This window comes from Ceratosolen solmsi, unplaced genomic scaffold (assembly GCF_000503995.2).
Source record: "Ceratosolen solmsi marchali unplaced genomic scaffold, CerSol_1.0 scaffold10, whole genome shotgun sequence".
Lineage (NCBI taxonomy): Eukaryota > Metazoa > Arthropoda > Insecta > Hymenoptera > Agaonidae > Ceratosolen > Ceratosolen solmsi.
The window spans coordinates 12,277,140-12,295,218 of NW_011948412.1; the positions used below are offsets into that span (position 1 = coordinate 12,277,140).

General features: G+C 27.7%; 3 protein-coding genes across 3 annotated transcripts in view; 2 read left to right on the forward strand and 1 right to left on the reverse strand.

The window, feature by feature from the left end:
• LOC105359670 (carboxypeptidase A2) overlaps positions 1–4,017 on the forward strand; it is an 8,351-nt gene extending 4,334 nt beyond the window's left edge. The window contains exons 4-9 of the mRNA XM_011496321.1: positions 1–64; positions 184–345; positions 1,064–1,280; positions 1,815–2,042; positions 2,710–2,894; positions 3,784–4,017. The exon at positions 1–64 is cut by the window's left edge and continues 36 nt beyond it. Coding sequence (XP_011494623.1) covers positions 1–64; positions 184–345; positions 1,064–1,280; positions 1,815–2,042; positions 2,710–2,894; positions 3,784–4,016 — 1,089 coding nt within the window. The 3' untranslated portion in view covers position 4,017. The remainder of the gene's footprint in view (positions 65–183; positions 346–1,063; positions 1,281–1,814; positions 2,043–2,709; positions 2,895–3,783) is intronic.
• Positions 4,018–7,638: 3,621 nt separating this feature from the next.
• Positions 7,639–9,482, forward strand: LOC105365007 (trypsin-1-like; the record flags this gene model as incomplete). The annotated part of the gene is made up of 3 exons (XM_011503060.1): positions 7,639–7,997; positions 8,806–9,136; positions 9,271–9,482. Coding segments are annotated over 3 exons (858 nt in total), but the record flags the coding sequence as incomplete, so codon positions are not given.
• Positions 9,483–11,667: 2,185 nt separating this feature from the next.
• LOC105365014 (trypsin-1-like) lies at positions 11,668–13,648 on the reverse strand. Its single transcript, XM_011503073.1, has 4 exons — positions 13,597–13,648; positions 12,915–13,221; positions 12,122–12,428; positions 11,668–11,914 (listed from the first exon to the last, which is right to left on the reverse strand). Exons 1-4 carry the CDS (start codon positions 13,646–13,648, stop codon positions 11,747–11,749), a joined length of 834 nt encoding a protein of 277 aa, XP_011501375.1. The 3' UTR covers positions 11,668–11,746.
• Between the last annotated feature and the right edge of the window lie 4,431 nt (positions 13,649–18,079).

Below are 18,079 nucleotides of genomic sequence, written 5' to 3' on the forward strand. Positions count from 1 at the left end.
CGACAAGATTTAGTTTCTTCCCAAGGTCATTCGATGACGTGGAAACGATATCATCGCTATAAAGGTACACATAACGATTACTAAATTAATGTTTCAACTCCACTTCGCTCCTAAAATTGTCGCTCATAAGTTATTTATTTATTTATTTTATAATATATTATATTATAATTGTTATTTGTCCAGACATAATGGGATATCTCGATCACTTAGCGTTTAAGTATCCTCACATCGCGGAGGTTTTAACGATTGGAAAAAGTTTTGAGGGACGAGCATTAAAAATTATGAAAATATCAACAGGTGCTAATAAGAATGGGGAGCAAAAGCCATCAATTTGGATCGATGCTGGTACGTAGCTGCTCGTTAAAAGTTATTTGTATTTTAGTTTTTTTTTTCTTCTCTCTTTTATTATTATTTTTTTTTTTTTTATTTATTTATTTTTTTCTTATTTTTTTCTATTTTCTACTTGAAATATTGAACAGAATGTCCATCAATCCATAAGTTCGTGCGTCTTGATAATTTAAGTAATACAACGTTTAATAACGAAATAGTGCATCGCTCTCGATGTAGTCCAGCTCTTAAACTAGTTCAAACATTTAGACAAAAATTATAATTCTATTTTCATAAACAAAAAATCATAAAAAACGAAAAATACAAAACAAGAAATTATAAAAAATATAACGCCTGTTTTTCGATCTTAATTATTTACAAATTTAATTTACACGCGATGGAGAAGCTAGTGACGTAGCTATTTTCTATAAAGGAATTTTGCAATTATATGCATTAAAGTAATTACACAGCCATTCGGGCTCTACGAATACGCATAAATGTAAGGCTGTTATTTGGATTTTTAGTAACTATTTATTTTTCTTCGCGTCCCTTTAAGATATCGGAAATCGTTCCTCGCGGCATTTACTACTCGCGCACTTTCTATTATTAACGTCGTACTTTGTATTTTACGGCATATTGGTGCCATATTTGATAAAATCTGAGATACGCGAATCCCGGTTCATTCAAAGCCAAGCCTTCCGCAATAATATTCCTAAAATAATTATTAATTTTCAAGGAATGCATGCGCGAGAATGGATCAGCACGGCCGTAGCAACCTACATTCTAAATCAGCTAGTGGAAAAAAATGAGAACTATACGAGGCTTCTCGATATTACGGATTGGATTATAATGCCAATAGCGAATCCCGATGGTTACGAATTCACTCACACGGAAGACCGACTTTGGCGAAAAACTCGCAGTACGCACGACGCCGACACCGACGACCAGACTAGGTAAGACGCATAAATTTCTTCGCGCTGCTCCTCCATTTTGCTCCGATTGCACAATTTTAGATTTCATTATCTTATCAATAATTATCTTACATCGGTCTCGCGAAATATCATCGGTTCCAATTGTTCTTCTGGTTTTCACCAATCTTTATCGAGTAAGCTTTCGTCTAAGTGATTTGACATTTTCACGGTACAAATAATTAACTTGAATTGTCCAATGAAGAAATGAAAATCGGGGTTGCCTCGCTCATACAAAAAGTCAATTATTTGTAAATTTGAAGCAATTTTCAAATAATAAAGAAACTCTCTCTCTCTCTCTCTCTCTCTCTCTCTCTCCCTATATATATATATTTATTTCAAATTACGGTACACATTTGTTTCTTCCTTTTTTCTTCTTCTTCGTTTTTTTCTTCTTCATTTTATCACGGCGCCTATCTTGTCGCTCGATCTAGCATTACAATGGAAAAAAAAACATAAAGAAGGAAAAAAATAAAATAAACATAAAATTTACAAATAACACGTACTTAATGTACAAAGGCAAGGCCGAAGCTTTTTACATACATTGACGCACTACACCAAGTGGCTGTTCGGGACTTGCGAGGGTGTGGATCCCAATCGAAATTTCAACGTTCATTGGGGCGAGGATAAGGTTGGCGGCGCAAGCAAGGATCCATGCCACGACACGTACGCCGGCCCAAGTCCGTTCTCCGAACCTGAAACCAGAGCGATTGCCAATTACATTATGGAGAATAGAAATACCTTGAGGTAACCGGTTTTATACGTTTAACTATGCCAGCGGATAGATGATGCCTCGTTTAATTTCAATTAATTTCCTCGAGGATCTCTATAAAGGCAACCGACGATTAACATGCTTGATTTGACGTTTATTTATTAATTATTAACAAGTGGATAAATAATAAAGGGATTGCTACGTGCATTTATTTTTATCGAGCTTGTGGAACTAAAAGTTTTGTACACCATGAATTGCCTAAGATGACAGATTTTACGATGGATTAATCAATCATTTGACGCTCAACACTGTCGGGGCGATCTTTTTCTCTCTAGCATTGAAAATACGTTAATACATCTGTATACGCACGTATGGGTTCGTATTTATCAAGACGTAACGAGCCAAGACAATGCACACTTGCTTATAAAATGTCAATTTTTACCGTATTAGTAGCGCGCATTAAGACGATAAAGAATCATTCTTTTGCCGGCAACATTGGCTCGCAGTCCTATGCATTCCAATCAATAAAATGATAACTGGAACAATCACTCGGATATAAAGTCAAAGTCCGCGTATATCGGCATAAAACGTAGCGGTCCCAAAGTAGAATGGCTCGCGAGTGCGTTTATCCATTCGAGCAGAGTGGAGAGTTTGTAGTTTTACTATGTACCACTTACTGTCTAACTGTTCCATTCCTTACAGAACTTATCTCACTCTGCATTCGTACTCGCAAATGCTGCTGGTACCTTGGGGTTTCACGCGCGCCAAACCCACGGATTTCGACGACCTCATGAACATAGCGAACAAGGCGAAGAGCGCCATTGCCAAGGTTCACGGTACCGAGTACAAGGTCGGCGCGGCCACCGAACTTCTTTATCCGACAACAGGTTAATCATTATGCGATCGATACTTTATAGACATGGAGGAGGGCAAGAGCCGATTATTCGAAAATAATGTTAACGAGGAGCGTCCGACTGCTTCCCTCCTCTCTCAATACGCGCAGTTTATATTTTATTCTGTATTTACGTAGGAATGTGCGATAAGATCTCGCGATAGCTCGAGGCGCTATTTACAATTTACTTGTGAGAATATATCACCTTACGATCCATCACTTTCCATCGTAATAGCCCGTGTATTTTTATACCTGACATATTTACCTATTGAAAATTGGCAATTAAAGCCCAATAATCGCGCTAAGACTTTACTTTATTGCTGAAGGACATTTCACGCTTACGTCTGCTTAACGGCATTATAAATACTTATGCGACTTTTTCGCAATTCTAGGCAATAACGTCGGATATTATTTTTTTCAATAGCAAACTAATGCATAGTTAATACATTTTAATTTAAAATTTAAAATTTTATTTAACGCAATGCTAATCATATTAGACTAGTGCGGCATTAAAGTTTAATTATTCATTTTTAATGGAGAGATCGGATAATAGGGAAATGCTCGTATTAGTAATGCCGTGTTATCTTATTCGGTTAAACGACACATTCTCACAACATGCAAAACGAGCGTGCATTAGAAAGTCAATTATACGTTAGTGGGCAACGCGATTGCGACTAATGGAGTGCACATACTTTGTAAGAAGCAATAAGTCACGATGTCTCTCGGTCTACTTCGGGCAACGCGATACACTCCCCTGACATTCTCTCACGAGTCTTTTGCCTGCTTTTGTATTCTCCGCTGCGACACATTGTCCACACCGACATTGTCGCTACCAATGTACAATCTACTCGCACCAAACGTACCAATACTTTCTCAATGTGTAGGCTCATCGGACGACTGGGCCAAGGCCATCGCCGGCATAAAAAATGCCTTCACTATGGAGCTTCGCGACCGGGGCGCTTACGGCTACCTCTTGCCGGCCTCGCAAATCATCCCGACTGCTCGGGAAACCTGGGCTGGTGTGCGGGTGATCGCTCGCATGGCGGCCAACACGAGCAACACGAGCAACGGCTCGCAAAGCGCTGACGTTCGAGGCGGCAGCCGAGTCTCGTCATAAGCAGCCGTTCCATCCGTTCCACAGATAGGAGAAGACAGTATCGTTCGAGTGGCTTATCTCTCACATTCAATTTCCTCATAATGTCTGCATTTCTTTCTCTTTCTATCTTTCTGTTTCTTTTTTTTTTTTTTTTTTTTTTTTTTTTTTTTTTTAATTTGTTGTTGTTGTTGTTGTTGTTGTTGTTGTTTTTCTGTTTTTCATTGTTTCGGATGAAAATATATATATAAGAAGTATTTGTAATTCGGGGATATTTGAGGGAACTGTATCGTCGATAATACGTTAAGAAATGCATGAGTAGGCAGGGTAAGCATTTATACGGATTATCATTGGAATTTAATAAAAATGCTTTCTATAAATAAGGCACTATGTAGGGTAGAAAATTATTATAGAAAATTGCCGACTTAGTAAGAATTTTTTGACAATCGCCTTTTTGTGAGATTAATCCTGTACAAACAGTGACATTGTTGCTCATCCTTCAGTTATTTTCATTATCAATCGTCATAATTTGATAACGCTAAAATATTTTTATACAAATATACATAAATGTATTTTTATCTGATATATATATAAATTTGTATGTGTGTGTGTGTGTGTGTGTGTGTGTGTATTTGTGTATATTATATGTTATGCGGATACGTGAATGAAATCGACATGTTCACAAATAAAGTGACAAAAGCCCAGGAGAAAAAAAAATTTTGAATAGCCAATTTTAAGTATATTATGTACTGTTATTTTAAAATCAAAGTTGATTCTAACATAGAGAGTTAGAATGAAATGAATGTAATTCAGATGCGATGTAGATACGCAGATGATCGATTAACTGACAGATTAGTTGGAATGTTAGTTACGATGTAGCTATCGAACTATTTGTTTATTGAATGTCATTGTATAGCAAATAACTTTCTATTGTTTTGATGTAAAAGCGGATCGGTAAATCGATCAAACATACTCAGGTTACCTGATCAAAGTATTTATAAATGCTGAATTATTTCTTAATGTTTTACGGCGCAATTGATATTTATTTATGTATTTGCTCATGTAATACTGTATTTAACGTGTGTAGTATTTATTAAAGTATCTTTACCAATATGAAATCTTGATTTTATTCTGAATTAATTCTAAGCTTATACATTACTGCAATTCATTTTATTTCTCACCATGATAATAATGGTGATATAATGGCACATAATGATTTCTATATCCTCGTATTTACAATTATCTGTATTGTTAAAATATGTACAGCAAAGATCTATAAATTAAGGAACACAAATTGCATAATGATATTATTCTAAAGTTTCTTCGCTACAATTATTTAGCATGTTAAGTGCTAGATTATTTTTTATACAAATGAAAATTTATTACATATGGACATACATGAAAATACATTTCTTTAACGGGAAATTCATTTTAAATTCAATGAAATGAAGAAATACAATGCGTATTCTTAGTTTCATTATGATAAATACATATTTTTCTACATATGATTATACAAAAGAAGATGTACGCTTGGTATCTATAGACATTAAAGATTAATTACAAATAGTTCTAGAGATTATTTCAAATTATAAACTTAGTATACGGTTAATTACATGTATACATACATATATGCGGCAATGAGAAATTGACATTGAAAAGTGTATTTGAAGTTTACTTTTCCTATTTCATTGATTAAAATCCATGCGCTTGATTATGTAATAATGTAAAGCTAATTAATTGATAAACTACAAATTTTAAAAAAATTCTATTTTGATTTTAAGTTGCTATAATATCATATTTTTCTGAAAAAAAAAAGAAAAAAATTATCTTAATGAAAACAATATTTTATTTTTATTTTAGGAGAATTACAGAATAACATAAGTTTACAATAACAAAAGTTCAAAGTGTATGTTAAATTATTTCTTTATCTACAATGATATAATGATTACGATAATGGCATCATATTTTTATTATAACGTCGCACAAAATTGTCCAATTTATATTTCATATTATATGTTTTATTTAGATTTTAATAGACATTAATAGACACTGTTTTCTAATGAAATTAAGCTGTATAATTTATTTGAAAAAAAAAAAAAAAAAAAACGAGTCAATTCCTAAAAATATTAATTTTGTTAATAATAAGTTCTTTATTAAAAATTACTCATCTGCCATATCGAGTGACAATTTTTTTTAATTGCAAAGTATTTTTATAATATTGTTTATATGGCTTTGTTTTGTGAACACTAAATGATACTGGATTTTATGAGATGTCCCTGTAATCTTTTTATTATATTTAAAAAAATTTATCTTCTTCAACCGCTAGCATTATTTGAAACACAATTTAAGAAGTTTTAATGAAATAAGATTTATCACTCTTGAGAGTATTAATCATTGGAATTTTTCTCTCTTATCTAATAGACATAGAACAATGTTTATTTAGTCGATATAACTAGATTTTAATACAATTATTATAAAATATGAAACATATATTCAATATGTAATGTCACGGTGTAGACTCGGATCACTCTTCTATATTAAAAAAAAAAAAAAAAAGAAAGAAAAATTATACACGAACATTTTATAAAATACTTTTAACAGTTTTTATTCTAATTTATGACTTGAAAAGAAAATGATAACCTGCTAACTTGAATTTATATTTGAAAATATTTATTTATAAAGCTTTTACATTGCATTATTTATAAGAACTTTTATGTATAATATGTATTTTGTTTTATGACAATGTTTTTGCACGAATTATTAACGCAAAAATATCTACAAGAGCGTATAATAGTCAATTTAGATATTAATTGTGGAATCAGAGCATTTGTTCTTATACGATAAAAATTTTTGCCTTATAAATTCATGTTTCTGTATTAATATACTTTTATCTGTAATCAAATAATCAAATGTTTTATAGGTTTTTAAGGCAATTCCATAAATGAATAGTTTTTTTTTTTTTTTTGAACGAATATGACATTTTATATGCGGCTATTAGTAATAATAAAAATGATATAAATTGATTACAAAACGAAATTGGTTTTACATTTTTAGAATGACTTTTAAACTGGTCTCACTCATTTATTTCTTACTACTCATTAATTCTGGTAAGTAGCCATTTATAAAATACATTTCAATTATATCGATTAACAAATATACGAATATTTGTAATTATATATGAGAAGTAAAACTATTAATTGCTTCTTTTTTTCTTTTTTCCTTTTTTTTTTTTCAACTTTTTTCGTTGTTGTGAGTTTTATAATATTTTGAACGAAAACTTAAAAAATTCAATGTTCGGTTTCTATAATTAAATTTTTTCGACACCGAATAACAGTATTAAGTAAGTCATACGACAAATTAAAATTCATAAATTCACATTTCAAAGAGAAAGATAATTTTTTATATTCTCATAATATACCTAGAAATTTAATTGATAATTTAATTAACGAAGAAAATATTATTGAATAACGTAAGGTCTATTGACGTTGAAAAAAAAAAAAAAAAAAAAAAAAAATAATCTACATAATAATTCTTATAAAATACCGTAAAATATTTTCAATTTATAATTATTGTCATTGTTATAATATTATCTTTTAATTATACCATATAGAAAACTGCTTGATTCACCCTTTAATTTTCAACAAAAATATCTCCCAATACCCAATATTATTATAATATAATCATTTTATATTGTACAGAGTATGGTAGGGTTGTGGCTTCGATATCGGACAGTCGAATCGTCGATGGTTACGACGCCAAGATTGGAGAATTTCCGCATATAGTATCGTTGCAATCAAGGCCGTGGGATTCTCGTATTTTGAAACACTTTTGCGGTGGAAGTATTATTAGAGCAAAATGGATTTTGACTGCTGGGCATTGCGTCGGTTTATTGCCTAACCCCGACGTATTTGTCGTCAAGGCTGGAAAGTATAAAATCAATATGAAAGAGATTACCGAACAAGTCGGTACAGTTGAGCAGAGCTTTGTTCATAAATTATACCGCGGGTGAATATTTATTTTAGACTTTTTATTATACTTTATGACTAAGTCTTATCTAGATAAACATTAATTTGATATATTATAACTACGTATTATAAACGAGCCCATAGCTATTACAAAGATATTTTAATAAATTACAATGAGCGTATCGATAGATTTATAGATTTTAGCATCTGCTCTGAAGTCTAAATAATTTAATTATTTTGTTCATTATTTTTATGAGGATAGAAGTGGTGAAACGTGAATTAATTTATCAGAATAAAAATGAACGTTTTAATCTATCCGTAATACCATATTATAAAATTAACGATTATCATTAGAATATTAACTGAAAATTAAAGTAATTTAGACTTTATTTAATGAAATTATAGATCTCATGCTTATTAATCTTTAATGTTTAAATGAGTTTACTAATTGTTAAAAAAAAATTTGTCAAAAGCACAACAAACTTTCGCAATTATTTTTAAGAAGTTTTAAATATTATTATTATTGAATACCAAGTGCATTTATCATATTGTTATTGTATTCGTTAATTTTTCCAAATAGAATAGAAAATTTATTAAAAAAAAAAAAAAAAAAAAAAAAAAAAAAAAAAAAACAAACCGTCGACGATTTATTAAAAGCATAAAGCATTACAAAAAAAAAAGTATACGTATCACTATCAGATTAATTGATCATCTTGATTGCATTCTGTAATCAGTCAAGTCAAAAAACTTAACTCTTTACGTATATGAATATAAAATAAAACCATGACTGATTTAATGACAGATTGAATTTAATTATTTTATACGAGTCTTGTGCATTATTAATCAAAATACATCTTTATTTATAAATACAGGGGCACGGCGCCATATGACATAGCGTTACTAAAACTCCATAAGGCATTCAAATTTAATCAATATGTTGATTTCATCGACATTCCCCATCCGAATGCAAAAACCTTTGGTAACGTTACCTTAGCTGGATGGGGTTCCATTTCCAATTCACAAAGTCCCGAATATCCCAGTAATTTACAAACCGCCAGATTACCCATTCTTGACTTTAATACTTGCAACGATACGATTGTAAAAACACTGCATCGATCTCTATTGCATTCGACCAACATATGCACTGGATCACCCGTAAATGAAATAGCACCATGTAGCGTGAGTAGACAAGATGCTAAAATAATAAATTTATCATTTCTTTGTATTTATTGAGTCATATGCTATTATTTTATTGGGGGAGGGGAAAAATGTCATTGTTCATATATATATTTAAGTGATTTCATTATTTGTAGGGTGATTCTGGCAGTCCTTTAATGACCATTAATAAAGACTACAGTCAACTAGTCGGAATTGTTTCCTGGGGCATGATTCCTTGCGGTATGCCCGATATTCCGTCCATCTACACTAGAGTATCAGCATTCGTTGAATGGATCGAAGAAACTATTAGCAAAAATTCTTAATATAAAGATTTTCTTATTTAATTTCTATTGCTGTTTTGCGAATAAATTTTATATTTTTTAATAAACTACTGTTTTATTTAATGGTCGATAGTACGTTAACACGAGCAATAATTTTTATTCTTATTACATATGGTCTTCTATATACTTGATATGCATTTTAATAATTGTCTCCTATTGGATGATCTTGTGAATTATTTATAAATTAAATGCCGTACATAATGAATACATCTACACACATACGCCCATGCTCGTATTAAAAATTCTAATTTACAAATAAATATTACATAACAATTTATCATTAAATTTTAATTAGGTTTTATGAATAAATTTTTAAATGTCAGTTTAATTATATATTTTATAACCAATGACAATTAAAATTTCTCGTTTTTTTTTTTTTTTTTTTTAAACTTGATGGATTATAAGTACTCTTTCCTAAATAAGGAGACTTGGCCTGGTACTCTATACATGTTGAAAATATAGTAAAAGTTTCACGTTGAAAATAAATAACCACGACATTGGTTACAATTCAATTCTAGGCGAAACGAATGAAAGTCCGATCCCTTTCAAGTAGAGAAAGTTTAATGAAAATCTATTTGAATTTAATTATAGCAAGTATCTTTCTATATCCGCATTTATATTTATGTCCTTCGACAGTTTTTCCTTTTAATACTACATTTGTATTTTAGAAATTTTATTTCTTAAGATTAACTTTTTGTCGACAAATGATATAATTTATAAACTACGTGATAAATCGTGTTTTATTATCTGTAAAAGAAAAGAAAAGAAAAAAAAAATTAAAATTAACATTGTTAAATTTTTTTTTTTTTTTTCATTTAAGTTGTTCAATAAGTATTAATATTTAAGAAGACATATCGACAATATTTAATAAATAAGTTTTTATATAACAAAGTAATAACACATAGAAATTAATACTTACCATTTATAAGTAGAAATGTTGATTTTTGCATTGTTTTGCAATTATTAGATTTTCATTTCAATGGAAAGAAAAAAAAATTGTATGCAAACAATTTTACATTATTTTACATTAAATTGCTTAAAGTATTTTTCAAGATATACATCTTGTTTTAAATATATATTCGCGAATGTCATCATTATAATTATAATTATTATATGACATAAATAGCAAATAATCGAAATTTATATTTATATCGTTATATTATTGTACACTCTCGTTAATTTTTTAATGTAAATATTTATTCTTTAAAATTATATTTTAACCGAGTAATAATTAATTTTCATAATCTACGAGATTAAGTGATGAAGCCTCTTGCAATAATAAGCCTTATGTGAATTTAAAAAACACTACGATTAACTTAAATATTTTCTTTATTACAATGAAGATAGCTGATATTACAAAATTAGTTAATGAAAACTAATTCGGATAAATATTAATTTTTAAATTGTTAATTATTTTTATCATAAGATTATTAAATTCTAATGCATTATATAATTATTATGCACATTCAATATAACGATATTAATAACATTGTTGTGACAAATCTGTCTTTTTATTAAAAAAAAAAAAAAAAAAGAAGAATTTATTAATATAAGAGTTTTAGAAAAAAATTTATAACAAATAGCACTGTTAAAGCAATAAGGTATTAAACCGAAATTACCCCTTGTATTTGTAAAATTATAGAACTTCGCTTACTGCTCATTTCATGTAGTTAAATTTCAAGGCTTTTGAAATAATATGAGAATTATTATAAAATATATTTATATATTAAATTATTGTTAAGAGACTAGAAAAAGCTTTTTACGACGATAGCTAACACATAAAACTGATGATAAAATGTCCAACATTTATGACCATACATTGTAAATGTATTAGAACGAATTATAAAGATAATAATGTAAATTAGATTAATTATATTTCAACTTTCTTTATAGAAAATTTTTATATTTCAAACATTGTTTTATAAGCATCGCTTTTCATGGGATTACATACTGTTTCTATCATTAATGAGATTTATGAAAAATTATAACTCCTTTAACGCTAATATAAATTATGGCAAACGTATGGCATTTTAATAACCAAAAAAAAAAAAAAAAAAAACTGTTTGTTTTTGTATCTGAATGGAATAATAATAATAATAATAATAATAATAATAATAATGATAAAGGATCGTATTTTATGTATTGCAAGATATATTTCGAAAATAACTATCACATGGCACAATAATTACTTTACATCGCATAAAAATACATATCACATGTTGAAAATGAAAAACTTTTTTTTTCAACCTATGACATTTTACAAACAACATCTTAAAACAGTTCTTTACTCTTAATTATTATTTATAATTGACTCGATCCAGTCGATGTAAGCCGATACTCTGGTATAAACCGATGGAGCTCCAATTGTACCGCAGGGTATGATTCCCCAGGAAACAATTCCAATTACTTCAGTACTTCCATCAGATTCACTTTTAATCAATGGACCACCAGAGTCACCCTAAATTGATAGAAATAAAGCGTCCGATAATATCAATCTATTCATGTAAATATTCAAAGATTTGCATTATTATATTAAAATATTATTATGTGTATATAGCATACATTCGTGTTTACTAAATCGAGTCGAGTAACTAGGCATTTAGAAGGTGTAAAAATGCAAATATTCTCTTATTATTTGAATAGAAAAGAGGTGAAAGAAACTTACACTGCAAGCCGAGAGATTTTCCGTTAAGGGACCAGTGCAAATATTTGTTGCGTGGAGGGGCGTCCATCCAATGAGCGACTCTAAGGCTTCTCTGCATGTATTTAGATCAACAATACTTAAAGCCACCTTTTGCAAAGTATTAGGCATTGAAGGTATGCTAGAATTCGAGGTAGAACCCCAGCCGGAGAGTATCACCTCACCGTTAACGGATTTGTTTTTTTGTGGTAGCCTAATTGGTTGTGTAAAATTATCAAAGACGAAAGGCGTTTTCAGCTTTAGCAGTGCGATGTCGTATGGCGATACACCACTGTTAAAAGAAAAATGCTTTTAAATTTATCGTATTTATATTTCTTGACTTTTCTTCATTTCATTATAAATTCGTCTCGATAAAGATTTTGCTTTTAATGAGAAACTGTCGATTATAGCTTGCCGAGTATGTGATTGTTAATAATAAATTGCGTAGGCACGCTTTTTATCATAAATTACAAATAATTTTCATTTTTGGTGAATTACATTTGAAATACCAGTACTAGGATCATTATTATTTGAGGAAAATTAATTATCGTAGGAATCATTTGTAAGGGAACTGAAATTAAAATTATAATTGCACATATCATAAGTGAGTTTAATGCTACCTTAGAGTGAAAATAAAAAGTGAGTGAAAGTCCTAAAGAGAGCGGTTAAAATTAATTATAAATTAACTCCAATCGCCCAGTTGATAAGATTAGACGAATTAGACTACATAATACTCTTTAGTAATTTAATAAAATAGTCAAGCCTTGTAAAATCTTACCTTGGATATTTCTCATGAACAAAGATTTTTTCGACCTTAGAGTCCTGCTCGCTTTGCTCGACACTGTGTATCAAATGCTTTCCAGCTTTAACATACAAATTGCCGGAGACTGCTAATGGGCAATGAGCGGCCGTTAGAATCCATTCGTTGTTCAGAATACTTCCGCCGCACAAGTGACGTAAAACTGGTGGATATCCCCATTGCAATGAGATTTGATGTGGGAACTCACCTTTACTGGCATCGCTGCCACCAACAACGCGAGTATAAAAACGAGATAGTGAAGGTCGTAAGCCGGCGTAGGGTTTTTCTAAACATTCCAACGATACGTTTTTAAAGTCCTTCGATCGTTAGTTCATCAATATTTCTTTAGTTAATTAACAAAGTTAATGCTAAAGTCTTGTATGAACATTGATGATTATTATGAAAGAAGAAAAAATAACACTAATACATTAGTAATATGTGATTGATCGAATATACAATACATAATTTAAGGAATTGAAATAATGTGTGGAGCGGTAAGTTTTTAGACGGTTGCTTAGAAAATTCAGTATAATTTTAGAAAACGTATACTTCACAAAATAACAATAGTAATTACATTATATTACAATTAATATAAAAATTCGATTCAAGTTTTATAAGAGAATTTATTAATATTTACGTGCATAAATTTAAAAGTACTCACCGGAATAACAAATTGCTAAAAAGCAGGAGACCAATGCAATTTTTAAATGCATTTTGTAATTAATAAATACGTACAACAGAAGCTCTTTATATATACCCTTAGTAATAAACATTATCAAGATTTTAAAAATTGATATATCTTAAAAAATATATTAATTTGATTTAACATTGATGATTGTGATAAATTAATATAATTATCAATAATAATTCATTAATTAAATTAAATGCTTTTGTTATGAATTACTGTAAAGTTCATAATCTGTCTAAATCTATAAAACAATTAGCTACTTAAACTACATATTGTTAAAATAAATTACTCTATTATTGTGGTATGTAAAGCTAAACTATCTCATCGATGAACAATGAATTTAGTACGAAATTTTGAATAAACAAAGCTTCAACATTATATCTAAATGAAAATATTAAAGATTAGTATAAGCTGGTAGAATTAAATAAAAGAATCGAAATACTTTGTATCTTAAACATAAAAACAAATTAGGCTTAAAAAATACAATCTCAATTCATATTACTTATTAGTGATATAATTAAATTGCTAAACTATATAATTCGTAGTTTTATTATCCAATATCGAATATATAATTATTGGGGATACGGGCTTTTTTTCTATGAATAAATGAAGCAATATCCTATTAAGATTTTCCCATTAATTGCAATTAACTCTCGTAAATGATCAAAAAAAAAAAAAAAAAAAAAAAAAAAAAAGGAAATTTATTAAAAAAAAAAATTTATTAATAAAAATATTTTATATATTTTACATTTTATCATTATCGTTGATTCTATGTATTTTCTATTGATTAATGTTTATATTTCTTTCAAGAAAAAAAACAAAACAAAACAAAACCAAAAAGTAAATTATCATTCATTGTTATTTGAAAAAATATTAGTTAATATAAATAATGCTGATAATTTTAAGAATTATAATATTAATTATCGAAAACAATAAAGTTAAATAAAACATATATCATAATTAAATAAAGCCTACCCAACGTAAGCTGTGATTGAGATATTAATCTGTTAGGTACAACTAAAAATTCAATGTTAATGCATATTTATATACGTAAATTTATTCTGGATATGTTGATTTAATAATTTATAAATATAAACAATAAATAAATAATAGATAACTTTAATGGATTAATCTAAACGTTATTCCATAAACGAATTATCGCCACTTTCTGATCAATGCAAAAAATGCCTTATCTGTTTTCTAGTTAAAATTTAATATTCTTTTATTTCTAAAAATATATCGAACATTAAGCTTTGGTTATTATTATTATTTTGTAATATTAATTTAATTGCTTTTAAGTACTATAATTGATCTAGTTCTATAATGTAAACGTTATCAGTTTCAAAGCTACATAAAAATGGTTATAGTAATATTGATGATTATTATCTCACAATATTTAATCTTTTATTCATTTTCAGAAAATATTCCGCAGTAACAAGTAAGAATTATAGTGGAATACAAAAGAATTTATGAGCATGTATTAGCGACACAGATATTACTCGAAAATATTTCATTATTGTTTTATATTACTTAATTTAATTATCGATTGAATATTTATAATTTATTTAAACCATGAGATTTAAATTAAAACATATTAATTCAAAGTGAAAAAGTATTAAAGCACAGTTAATTTAAGGGACATACAAAATAAAAAAACCGAAGACACTGATTTTCGACAAAGGCATGTTAAAAAAAAAGAGGTATTTTTCTTGTGGACAAATTTAACTGATTGTTATGGTGTCCAGTTTTATGTCAAAAGTTTTTTAGTCATGACTTATTTTATTTAGAATTTCTATCGTGATAAATAATTAGTAAATGATAATAATGAATATTCTTATTACAATATATAGAATTATTCATTGTTAAAAAATGTTTTTATTCAGTCATATTTAACTCCTGAAAAACCAAATAGATGTCATTAGACTTTCGCTATGATTGATTAAATAATTTAAAAAATAACAAGTTTTCATTTTGTATTATAATTTGGTTATGTTTAAATTTTATAATAGTAAAATATTCAATTATTATACAAATGAATAAATTGGGTAGACAGGTAAGGTAATAGAATAATTAAATTAAATCTCTTAAAATGTTTATCACTTTTTATCGGCATTATATATAGAAATATATATATATATATATATATATATATGTGTGTGTGTGTGTGTGTGTGTGTGTGTGTGTGCGTATATATATCGATAAAAAATGAATATATATAAATATATATATATTACTGATAAAATATTTTTGTAAAGTAATTCAGTGACGTATTGCCTATATGTTGAAACTAATCAAAAAGTAGAAAATATAAATATTGGTAAATATGTGATGTAGCGCGGATATTCCATTTCGTGCTACAATTACAATGTGAAAATATCTCGAATAAAAAACTCTTACTGTTACATAGTTGGCTCAAATGAAAAAAAGGATTCATTGTAAAAAAGAAAACTATAGATTTTACTTTTCAGGCTATTAATGCTATGTTTCTTTCCAATTTTATCGATCATTTTAAAATTGTTTGTCATATTATATATAATAACACAGTAATTTGTAAATAAAATTCAATTGAAATAAATAAACGAAATTCCTATTATATACTTATAACAAATTTTTAAAAGTAGAATCAAATTTTTATAATAAATGTTAATGATGCAAGAAGCGTTGTATTATAGCAACGAAAAAAAAAACAACGTTTAAATAATTTACATTTTTTTAAAACAGTGATTTATTATTTTAGGTGTGAATAAACTATTTAAAATGTTATTAAAATGTCTTAAATTAATGATATTCTGTCAATGTACAAGTATTATCGGCCATTTATCAATTTATCGCTTAAGATTTCTATTAAAGATTAGGTAATCAATCATTACAACTTTACAAATGTATGGAATAAAACTCTCTGATTTAAAATAAAATTAATGAATTTTGTTTAATACAATATCTTATTATAAATGTAAAAAAGCGTTAATTTTCTTCAATATTTGATGAACTTTTGAATTATATTAATTTTTGTTAATTTATAAAACATGAAATTATATTTACGTAATGTATATTTATATTCGATTTTACATTTTTCCTTGAAAAATCACTTTAATGCTAATAGTTTCAATATATTTTAGTAATATTTTAAGAAGAAAACTATACAACTTTACTTCGAGTAATATTATAAACTACATTGAAACAACAAAATCTGTATATTTAATTCGTTGATTACAGAATTCCATGTTTTTAAATTGTATGTTTTATGATTATAATTATTAGATTACAATTGTGCAAAAAAATTTCTTTTTCAAGTTGAATCTGATTTTAGGATTAGATTAGATTTCAAGTATATTTAAGATAAAATTCCCACTATAAATTCGTAAATAAATAAATACCTTAATTAAAAATAAATAATTCAAATGGGTTTTTTAAGATTTAGTTTAGTTTATTAAGTACTTGCCTCTTTATATAATCATATCAAAAATATCTAAACATATATGTCGATATTGTAAAATTTAATTATATTAAGTGTTAATTTAAGTATATATATATATATATATATATATATATATATATAGTTATCTGCTTGCTAGAATATTAATAATAAATTCTGAATATTAATAATGAACATTTATTAGAATTATAAGATAATAATAAATTTTGAAATAAAATTTTCTAAATATTTTAATACTCTTTTATATGAATGATAAAGATAGTCTTTGATATTAGATTGCCATTATGTTTTAAATGGTAATATGAAATTCAAATATAAAACTCTTAATATTATGACCAATTCCGTATGGAAGACTTATAAGTTCATTTCATAGAATTTCGTAAGTTCGCGTATATGCAATAATGTGTTATTTTCATTACTGATCTTAGCAATTAATTTCAATGTACGATTACTCTTATAATTGAAATTTTTCGATGTTCTTTGGTAGATTACAAAAAATATTGCTTTATGAAAATCTCATTATCGGCATTTATTTTCAACTGAAGTCCAAGAATGTACATTAAATACATTAGATAAATTGAAAAATTATTAAAATAGTTCTTAAGTATTCAATTATTTCTGCATTAGCGTCAATAATTTAGTTCAAATAATCGTACTCATATATTATCGATTACCTATCTTTATTTAATAATAATATTTTTAATTAGATATTAGATTCTAAATAACTCTAAGAATTCTAAAAATATCGAAATAGTTGTTTGCCATTGGCTTTCCTTATTCATTATTAATCACATATTCACTAGTATTCGTCAAATGCTTATGTAACAACCCGCGCTTCTTTAATGTTATAAACTTACCATCACTAACATATCGAATATAATATCACTTTGGCGCAATAGGCGTTGCTGAGAGTATGTATTTTGTTTCTAAGAAAGAAAACATTGTAAGGTTTTCCTCGTCGACTGAGACGTTGGCCCGGTTACGATAAGCTGTTCTGTATAAAAGAATTTAATATAATTA